Source organism: Panulirus ornatus, chromosome 17 (assembly GCF_036320965.1).
Source record: "Panulirus ornatus isolate Po-2019 chromosome 17, ASM3632096v1, whole genome shotgun sequence".
Taxonomy (NCBI): Eukaryota; Metazoa; Arthropoda; class Malacostraca; order Decapoda; family Palinuridae; genus Panulirus; species Panulirus ornatus.
The window spans coordinates 23,201,516-23,212,326 of record NC_092240.1 but is presented as its reverse complement, the minus strand read 5'-3'; the positions used below and the strand labels follow the sequence as shown (position 1 = coordinate 23,212,326).

Sequence of the window (10,811 nt, the reverse complement as noted above, 5' to 3'; positions counted from 1 at the left end):
AACGAATGGGGCCTTTGTTGTCTTTTCCTAGCGCTACCTCGCACACATGAAGGGGGAGAGGGTTGTTATTCCATGTGTGGCGAGGTGGCGATGGAGATGAATAAAGGCAGACAGTATGAATTATTTACATGTGTATATATGTATATGTCTGTGTGTATATATATGTATACATTGAGATGTACAGGTATGTATATTTGCGTGTGTGGACTTGTATGTATATACATGTGTATGTGGGTGGGTTGGGCCGTTCTTTCGTCTGCTTCCTTGCGCTACCTCGCTAACGCGGGAGACAGCGACAAAGCAAAATAAATAAATAAATAAATAAATAAATAAATAAATAGACATGTATGGTTATGAGGACATAAATTTCCCCACGCGTTAGTCACGGGATCTCGAGAACAGACACAGTTGCCCGCAATATTTAATCATCTCAAACTTTTCCAGAGCCGTAACCTATGGTGTAATATTTAGATTATAGAAATGAGAAACAGCTGAACTGTTTCATTAAAAAGTTTATTTCAATATCAACATGGTGGCTTATGCAGTTGAAGCATAATGGCCTGTAAATTTAACATGAGTTATTCCCAGAGAATTTCTTATTAATTTGTTCACTTATGTGTAATTTATTGAGTCTGACGAAAAAGACAACTGATTAAGCCTAACACTATTAACACAAGAAGCAATAATGTAAATATCATCATTTGTAAACAATAGCATTTGTATTGCCTTTACAAATGCAGAGATCGTTTTAACAATGTAGATTTTATGAAAGATAAACATTATTATCATTATTACATTTCGTAGTGCAGGGAGTTATACAGCAAACACTAAATGGAATTACAGTTTTAGACAGCAAACACTAAATGCAATTAAAGACAAATGTACAGTAAACATATAACTCAAACTCTATTGGTTTACTTGCTGAGTAACTTGTGGGAATTTCTCTACAATATAATTCAGTCTATCAGTCAAAATCCAAGATATAAGTAGATATGAGCTAGGCCTTCTTTGAAATTTTCAAGAGCATATTTTTGTCTTTCTATTCAAAATGCTGGAGGTGCTGCATTCTTATCACAGGTAGTAAAGCTTGGCTTGGGTGGTTTGGTTTTCCTGCGAGAACCTGCGCATGGCTGCACACACGGCTCCGACTCGGCGCACATTCCAAGTTTGCTAGAAAAAACTTTTCCGGCTGGACAAGTTTTCAAGTCCTCCTCTTCGGGATAATATTGACCACTCGGACAATAATAAAACCTGTGGCAATCAGTTGGGTCTGCGACCTCAGTGAACGCAAACTCACAGAAGACGATGCATATGTCACAACACTTGTTTGGGTCGGGCTGGCATGCTACCCCATCAAAATATTCACCACTGGGACACTCCACAGAAATTGGTTCTGAGCCTAATCCACATATTTGGTAGTGAGTGCAGTTTTCAGGATTAGCTGCTAAATAAGTGCCGTTCCCTCCGCATGAAAAAGAGGCACATTTAGGGGGGCACAAGGTGCAATTAGCTTCGTTAGGTTCCTTGCATTCTTTACTAACACTATCAAATATCAAGCCTTCATCACAGTCCAGGGGTACATCAGTTACGTGGCAGTTTGAGAGACACACGTAATAACTGTTACAGTTGTAAGGATCAGGAATCTGATCGCCAGCCTCTAAACCTTCACAGCTAAGAGTGTCGCAGCCGTCTTCAGCAGCCATGCTGGCTGGACCGATAATCTGGAAAGATATGCACTAGTTTTTACATGCTTTATTGTAAGGAAATGGTAATAGGCCCAAGCGAAAGGGAAATCAACAAAAAAACCACCCCTCCCCCCCCCCCCAAAAAACCCCCCCTCCCAAAAAAAAAAACCCTCCCAACCCCCCCCCCCTCCCAGAAAAAAAAAAAAAAAAAACCCTCCTCCTCCACCCCCCCCCCCCCCCCCCCCCCCCCCTCCCAGAAAAAAAAAAAAAAAAAAAAAAAAAAAAAAAAAAAAAAAAAATGCGTGGTCCCAAATCTCCGTAGGTGGATATTGTTCACGCCGACAGAAACTGGGCATTATTATTATTATCAGTGTAGAAACTCGATGATTGTCATACTGGAGGTTTTCTATGGCGTGACTTTAACATGTAAGGGAAGTCATCGCGGTCACTTTGGATGACCAATTTTGTTTTGAAAAACTGTTTTTGTAACTGTAATGGTGGTGCGGCCTGGACGCAGCTGGGCTCTAACATCTGATATTCTTGATGCTTCCTCACTCACGCGGGAACTGGAGGTTATGTATGGAAAAGAAATGTATATGGAAAAAAAAAACGAGGAAAACTTTACCTTTTCCAAATGTAGGTTGTCATGTAAGCTATATTGTAATGATACAGTATGTTGGCCTGATGTGAAGACTTATAACAAGACATCATCAAAGAACAATAACTTTCTCCGAAGACTGATTTTCCTGCTTGTAACATTTGGTGTACAAGTTCTAGTTGTGTGTCAGTTGCGTAAAGGGAAAAGGATGGACTCCTTGGAAGAGAGTTCTTTGACGAGACTACTCTATTTCGTCAACTGACGATGATGCAGCCCCGCAGAAGATGAATATTAACTCAAAGTGTAACCTCAAGCACATGGAGTCTGGTGGCACACACACACACTGAGCTCATTCCTAGACGAAAGGAAAGGTTAGATGGATTGTTTGCTGTCAGACCGTCAGAAAGAACTTGACAATGTATGGCATGAGAGGCTGATTAAGAAGCTGCATCACGAGGCAGGAATGAGGGGTGTGTATAACTCCATCGTTGGACAGAAAGTTATGTCTGTGGGAGGGAATAGAGGACGCTTGTCAGAGAAACTTCTCTAAATGGGTCAAGGTAGCCAGCGGAATACCACTGGGTTCTGTTCTAGGACTATCCCTCCTCTTGATCTGTGAAGATGACTTGCCTGAAGGTATGGACTCCTTGGAAGAGAGTTCTTTGACGAGACTACTCTATTTCGTCAACTGACGATGATGCAGCCCCGCAGAAGATGAATATTAACTCAAAGTGTAACCTCAAGCACATGGAGTCTGGTGGCACACACACACACTGAGCTCATTCCTAGACGAAAGGAAAGGTTAGATGGATTGTTTGCTGTCAGACCGTCAGAAAGAACTTGACAATGTATGGCATGAGAGGCTGATTAAGAAGCTGCATCACGAGGCAGGAATGAGGGGTGTGTATAACTCCATCGTTGGACAGAAAGTTATGTCTGTGGGAGGGAATAGAGGACGCTTGTCAGAGAAACTTCTCTAAATGGGTCAAGGTAGCCAGCGGAATACCACTGGGTTCTGTTCTAGGACTATCCCTCCTCTTGATCTGTGAAGATGACTTGCCTGAAGGTATGGACTCCTTGGAAGAGAGTTCTTTGACGAGACTACTCTGTTTCGTCAACTGACGATGATGCAGCCCCGCAGAAGATGAATATTAACTCAAAGTGTAACCTCAAGCACATGGAGTCTGGTGGCACACACACACTGAGCTCATTCCTAGACGAAAGGAAAGGTTAGATGGATTGTTTGCTGTCAGACCGTCAGAAAGAACTTGACAATGTATGGCATGAGAGGCTGATTAAGAAGCTGCATCACGAGGCAGGAATGAGGGGTGTGTATAACTCCATCGTTGGACAGAAAGTTATGTCTGTGGGAGGTAATAGAGGACGCTTGTCAGAGAAACTTCTCTAAATGGGTCAAGGTAGCCAGCGGAATACCACTGGGTTCTGTTCTAGGACTATCCCTCCTCTTGATCTGTGAAGATGACTTGCCTGAAGGTATGGACTCCTACCTAATCGTGTTTGCAGACGATACAAAGGTCATGAGGACTGTGAATAATGAGGAGGATTGCATCAAACTTACAAAGGGAGCCGAAACAGACTCTTCAGGTTAGTTTGATACTTGGGTGATGAAAAATCAACCGAGCAAACGTGAAGTGATAAACATTTGAAATATTTCTGTTATCTTCCTAGAGATAAGTTTCAGGAATATGTGTGTGAGGGACTTGGGAGTCGACGTCATCCTCAACCCGTCGTCAGAGTCTCACATTAAGAGAGCAGTTAGTTAAGAAGACAAACTGTCTGGCGGCAAATATCAGAATAGTTTTATGGTATTTAGATAAGTTAATTTTTAGCAAGCTGTTCGTATCCTACATAAGGCCAAACTAGAATATGTTTCTCATGCTTGGTCACCAAACCTAAACAAGCGCTTACGTACAGCTTATACAGAAGGTTCAGAGTAGGAAAACAAAGATGGTATCTGAGTAAGACAACTGAGTAACAGAGGAAAGGTTGGAGGCTTTAAATTTGCTCAACTTGGAAAAGAAGGACGAGGAGTGACTCGATCGACAACGTTTAAGTGGACGTGTACAGTGAACAGTTCCTCGAAAGGTGTAGGATTAGAGCAACCAGAGCAAATAACGTGGAATTAAGCCAGAATCTTGTTAGAAAAGATGTACAGATGTAAATATGTAAAGATGTACTCTTGTAGCATAAGAGCGGTGGATGAGTGGAACAGAATGGCTGATGACGCATACAGCATACAAGAATTTAAGAAGGTTTTATAGTAGAGGATGTTTGAATGTAAAACTTCCTTCATGTACAGTACAGTTAGTTCAAAGAGGTAATTACACACACACACACACAAATATATATATATATATATATATATATATATATATATATATATATATATATATATATATATATATATATATATATATATATATATATATATATACACACACACACACACACACAGACATATACATATATACACATGTACATAATTCATAGTCTGCCCTTATTCATTCCCGTCACCACCCCGCCACACATGAAAAAACCCCCTCCTCCGCATGTACGCGAGGTAGCACTAGGAAAAGACAACAAAGGCCACATTCGTTCACACTCAGTCTCTATCTGTCATGTATAATGCACCGAAACCACAGCTCCCTTTCCACATCCAGGCCCCACAGAACTTTCCATGGTTTACCCCAGACGCTTCACATGCCCTGGTTCAATCCATTGACAGCATGTCGATCCCGGTATACCACATCGTTCCAATTCACTCTATTCCTTGCACGCCTTTCACCCTCCTGCATGTTCAGGCTCCGATCACTTAAAATCTTTTTCACTCCATCTTTCCACCTCCAATTTGGTCTCCCACTTCTCGTTCTCTCCACCTCTGACACATAGATCCTCTCGGTCAATCTTTCCTCACTCATTCTCTCCATGTGACCAAACCATTTCAATATATATATATATATATATATATATATATATATATATATATATATATATATATATATATATATTATTTCAGAACATAAATCATCTGCCTTTCAATGGGAAACAGTCAGGTGAGGCTAGAGATAAAGGCAGAACAACATCCTGAGCTATAGTGCTAGGTTGCATCACACAAAAGTAGATAATTCACAGTATAAGGAAGCATTAAAGGCATCAAGAGACAAGATCAAAACATTATTAATATAACATCTACCATGCGAAAAACCATCAATTTCACCAGCTTTCGTTCAACAATGGCCAGGGTAAAAATATATTTTTTTTTTCTATTCTGGTGTGACTGGACACAGTGGCTTCTTTTGCAGTTAACCACAAACATCTTATCAGTCATATTAAGGAGACCCTGAGAGTCGTGGCCATCAGTACCTCGTTGGCACAGACAATGTTGCTAGTCTTCTTCGTGAGCCTTACCATGGTGAGCCGACAGTGCGTTGTACTTAAACTGTGACGGTGGCGGACGTGCCTCCCCACCAACACGTCACTCTGACTTCCTCTAGATTTTTTTTTATCTTTGTTCAATCGGTGTTCAGTGACTGATAATATCTCTCTAAGTTTGAATTTGCTTTTGTAGATATTTTTAGTGGATTCCTACATCGGTCAAGTCTAGATTAGATTATAACTGTGCAAATAACGTTTCGATAATATCTTAAGTCTCCATAAAATCCATTCAGATCAAGAAAAGGATTCAGGATATCGTTTTAGTTTTTCTTACCAGTTGGAATTACGATGGTGACGTGCCTTCCCCGATATGAATAAGATAATAGTTGTAGTATTTATCCACAAACTTTATTTTCTGGACTAAAAAGAATGCTTACTTTGTTCTCAGCAGTTCATGCTCTACTTGACCATGCATTACATGTTCCATTTCCGATAATGCGCCATCATTTCTGTATTCATAAGGCTAAGTGTATCCCTTGTAAGCACACTTGCATTTCAATGGTGGAACTTTACATTAATATTTACGATCAGACCATCATGCTACGGGTCAGTTTTGTGCGTGAATATTTAAGTCACATTTTCCCATACACATCAAGGCCGAGCCTTTTGAAATACAAAGAGGATCATGAAAAGGAAAAGAAAACAAGGCAAAGTGTTTACGAATATTGGAGAAAGTGAAAAAAAAAAGTGCCCTGGTCTGCAGGAGCCTTTAAGAAAGAGGTCCTGGGTAACGCCAGGGGCCGTATACAGAAAAATTCTTAGATTTCTGCTTATTTTTATACTTAGCTGAGCAAGTGACCTAAGTGCCACACAGAAAAGGACTAAGCACGATGCTTAGCAAAACTGAAGCATAATATTTAAGTATGAAATGCCGTTTGGGTCAAAATTTGTCTTCTGCTAAGCAAACACTTAAGCGGAGGCCAGCCTTCAGAAACATGCTTAGCAAAATTCTTAAAGTTAAGTAAAATTCTTTAGGGTTAAGCATACTTAAGCATTCTAAGAAGTTTTCTGCATACGGCCCAGGACGTCTTTTATAAGAATTATTCCTTGGTTAATTATGGATGAAATGATAGATTAGTCAACACACACACACACACACACACACACACACACACACACACACACACACACACACATACACACACACACACACACACACACATATATATATATATATATATATATATATATATATATATATATATATATATATATATATATATATATATATATATAATGTCAAACCATTTTTTTCACTGAAATGACTTATCACTTCTTGTAACTTGTTGCTCTGGTATGTCTGTTTAAAGCTAAAACACCAGAATGTCAGTAAAAGTCATACAATACATGTACCAAACAGAGGAGATCCAAGATGTTTCATGTATGGTGGGAGAAGCTAACCAGAGTGTGTCCTGCTCGTAGGCTGTGTGGGGACGGGCTGTTTCCTTGGAGGTCAGTTGTACACCGACCTGCCAGGAGAACGACGAACCAGGAACATTTGTAGCTGATCCGACCAACTGCCAACGATATTACGTGTGCCTACAGGGCGGCCATGTCTCCGATTTCACCGAAGAATGTGAAGATGGGATGTTGTTTGATGGAGATGATCGTCAGTGTAAACCGGAAGCAGGAAATGTCACTTGCCATGTATGTTCGCCTTCATGCTTACTTACTTGTCCAGCTGATTCCATGGGCCCCTCTCTCATCGCAGACCCCAGCAGTTGCAACAAATATTACATATGTATCCCAGGGAAGGACACCATTGCTCAAACGTGTAACGACGATACCCCATTCTTCAATGGAGACACTTGCACGGCGAGCGAGGCGGAGTGTTGTGACCTGTGCACGCCCTTCTGCTCGCAGGCCTACACACAGATTCCCGACCCTGCCAACTGCACCAACTTCTACTTTTGTGGCGTGGAAGGCATCCCTGACGACTCCAGCTTATATCACTGTGCTACGGGTAACTTTGACGGGAAGGAAGGGATATGTAAGGAAAATGCACCATGTGAGGAACCTTGTGGAACGGGAAGTACAGGCATATATACCCCAACTCCTAAACCTACAACTATAACCAAGCCTCCAAACACGTCCACAACCACACCCACAACCACGACCACAACCACGCCCACATCCGGGGGGGCCTTGTGCTACGAGACATTTAAGTGTCAGGAAATTGGTTACTTCCCCAAGTGTCTGAACAGATGCGACCCTCACTATTATGTGTGTGTGTTGAGTGATATTGGCGAGTACGTCGAGGCAGAGATATGCAGTCATCAGGAAGTGATCCATCCAGACTTAGTCTTGTGTGTGTCGCCTGAGGAGTGTCCATACCCCAGCACTCACCACAGTTACCATGACCTCTTGTGAGGAGACTTCAGTCATGCGTTATATTATCTACATCACGTAACTTACCAAGAGTCACGTCTTGCCTAATATTTTTGCTAACATCTACACAACAGGGAAGATGGTGGCCCCAGAGCTGGTTGGAGGGGAAAAGGTTTTTTGACACAGGGTCGATAAAAGCCTGGAGTTGGTAAAGCTTAAGTCGTGTTACCTTCGAGAAAGATGAGAATTTTTCTTGTGTGTGTGAGTAGAGACTCATGTTCTGGTGACTGATGATAACTGTAAAGATAATGTAGCAGGATGTTGTTTTACTTACCATCATGTAGGGTGGCCCGCCCCGGGTCATGTAGGGTGGCCCGCCCCAGGTCATGTAGGGTGGCCCGCCCCAAGTCATGTAGGGTGGCCCGCCCCAGGTTATGTAGGGTGGCCCGCCCCAGATATGTAGGGTGGCCCGCCCCAGGTTATGTAGGGTGGCCCACCTCGAGTTAAGTAGGGTGGCCCGCCACTGGTCATGTAGGGTGGCCCGCCTCGGGTTATGTAGGGTGGCCCGCCTCGAGTTATGTAGGCTGGCCCGACCCGGGTTATGTAGGGTGGCCCGCCCGGGTCATGTGTACAAATGAACAAGTAGTTTGAAATGACGGAAGGAGAGAGAACCGCACAGCTCCTGAGTGGAGACTGAAGACGGTAGGTAATGATAATACTGATGATGATAATGATACTAATAATTACAATAATGATAATGGTCTCTAACCTCACTGTAAGTCCGTTCTTTTTACTGTGTGACAATCTACGTTCTCCTCTTGGTGTTTGTCAGTTGTCTGTGCCTCTTCAAGTATGACAACCAAATGTGGTAAGCACAGTCAAGTTGTAGCCTAACGTACAGAAATTTGCCGACTCTCTCCCTGCCCAGGTACTTGAATGCAGATCTAATGTTTGGTAGGTGGCAGTATATCCCCTATGGTGGGACTTTGGCGACAAGTGGCGTACGATATCGACTCCCAAGACCTTTTCACAAATAGTTTCCCCACACCTTTTGTTTCTTGATGTAGATTATATTTGTATCAAGGCCTTTTACTGTGTCCCATTATCTGTAATATGAGTACAATCCTTGCAGTTATTTATTTACATAGATCGAGAGGAGCAATCATTACAGGACGGAAACATGCGGCAGTTTTTTTTTTTCCTTTTTTTTTTTTTTTTTACGTTGCAGGCTCCAGTCAGGGACAAAAATCCAAATCAAGGCCGGGTCTTGATTGAAATATATATATAGATAATTATGAAAGGGGAAAAGAAGAGACAGGGGAAAGTATTTACAAATTTTTGCCAGTTATTGACGAAGACATGGGTGGGTAGAGAAGTTCCAAAGCTTCGAGGTGTAGGGAAGGAAACAGCTATCAAAACGGCCCACCATTGAGTTGCCGATGGCCATGCAGGAATCATGTGACGCAGCAGCTTGCCGAGTATTGCGTGGTCTAGCTAGTGGTGGGGACACACAAGTAGCCAGCTCTCAGAAGCAAAAACCAAAGTAATACCTACAGAAGAGAGAAAGTGATCCAACATTGCAACGTGGATGCAGCGTAGGAGAAGTGGGTTAAGATTGGAAGTTAGCCCAGGACAGTTTATAAGTCAGACCGCTTTCGACTCTGTCAAGTAAGGATGCAAAGCTAGAATCACCTCAGATAGGAGATCAGTACTCCACACAAGGACGAATCAATCTCTTGTATAAAGGGAACAACTGTTCAGAAGATTCATCTAAACAGGACTCCCATTTTCTTCTTAGTTGTAGACTTAACTATTTTTTGTAATGTGGGGTTTCCAAGAGAGATTGGTTGTTCCAGTAATACCAAGTATGTTCACTGAATTAAGGGGTATAATTACAGAACTGTCAAAGGAGATAGTTTTCGACAGAGAGATGGGCGGAAACTGGGTTTTGGAGGCATTAAACCTAACCTAGATTTCTTGTACCCTAGTGAGGTATCCTGTCTGAGTTTAATGGCTAAGTTCTGTCGAGATAAGATACAGATCGAGTGAGAGAGGAAGGAACAGAATCGAAGGATGTGGAGGAATTCAGTGTTGTCGCCATGTTAGTGAAAGGAACTCGTTAATAAAAAGGAGGAAAGTGTATCTGGTGACTCCATCCTAATTCGAGAAAGCTTCAGACATGCGACATTTTTTCTCTTTTACTGAGGTAAATTTCTCGTCTCTGATGGAGTCTTTCCTCAATTTCTGCATGAAGTTCTAGATTCGTTACCATCCTTCTACGCGGTACAGTGTCAGGCACTTTCTGGTAGTCCAGAGGCAAACAGTCACCTTAGTGTTATCTCCTTCCTTCCGTATTTGCAGTCCGGAATTATTTAATGGTGAGATCCGTGGAGCATATGAAATTACATAGCCCTTAAAATAACTCAAGTCCTTCACTGACAAATCTTTGTTTAGCCCAGAATATTGTTTTTCCTATTATTATTTGGAAAGCCAAGGAATCTTAAAGCACTTAACACCATGTAGTGCTACCGTATCACACCTTCCTAGACCTTCTCCGTCTGCTTAAGGAATTTCATGATAATATTCAACAGTACAGTGAGGAACTTGTTCATAAAAGATTCGTCTGAAAGTTCAAGTGGTCGTGTTTACCAGATACTATGCACGGATTGCAACAAAGTTGACTTGAGACGAAGAGAAAAGAAAAGAAAAAAAAAGTTCGGTTGAAGATGAAAGCAGAATCAGTA

At 41.8% G+C, this 10,811-nt stretch overlaps 2 protein-coding genes across 2 annotated transcripts; one reads left to right on the top strand and one right to left on the bottom strand.

Moving 5' to 3' along the window:
• Positions 1 to 494: 494 nt before the first annotated feature.
• On the bottom strand, positions 495 to 1,758 carry LOC139754627 (peritrophin-48-like). The gene has a single exon (XM_071672122.1). It carries the CDS (start codon positions 1,701 to 1,703, stop codon positions 1,044 to 1,046), a length of 660 nt encoding a protein of 219 aa, XP_071528223.1. The 5' UTR covers positions 1,704 to 1,758; the 3' UTR covers positions 495 to 1,043.
• A 3,880-nt stretch (positions 1,759 to 5,638) lies between these two features.
• Positions 5,639 to 8,384, top strand: LOC139754626 (peritrophin-44-like). The gene is made up of 2 exons (XM_071672121.1): positions 5,639 to 5,716; positions 7,162 to 8,384. Exons 1-2 carry the CDS (start codon positions 5,684 to 5,686, stop codon positions 8,107 to 8,109), a joined length of 981 nt encoding a protein of 326 aa, XP_071528222.1. The 5' UTR covers positions 5,639 to 5,683; the 3' UTR covers positions 8,110 to 8,384.
• Positions 8,385 to 10,811: the final 2,427 nt, after the last annotated feature.

Excerpts from the sequence above, each read along its gene's own strand:
- LOC139754626 (XM_071672121.1), top strand. The coding sequence starts at position 5,684 with ATGTTGCTAGTCTTCTTCGTGAGCCTTACCATG. Across the intron at positions 5,717-7,161 it reads TCTTCGTGAGCCTTACCATG|GCTGTGTGGGGACGGGCTGT; the intron begins GTGAGCCGACAG and ends TCCTGCTCGTAG.
- LOC139754627 (XM_071672122.1), bottom strand. The coding sequence starts at position 1,703 with ATGGCTGCTGAAGACGGCTGCGACACTCTTAGCTGTGAAGGTTTAGAG.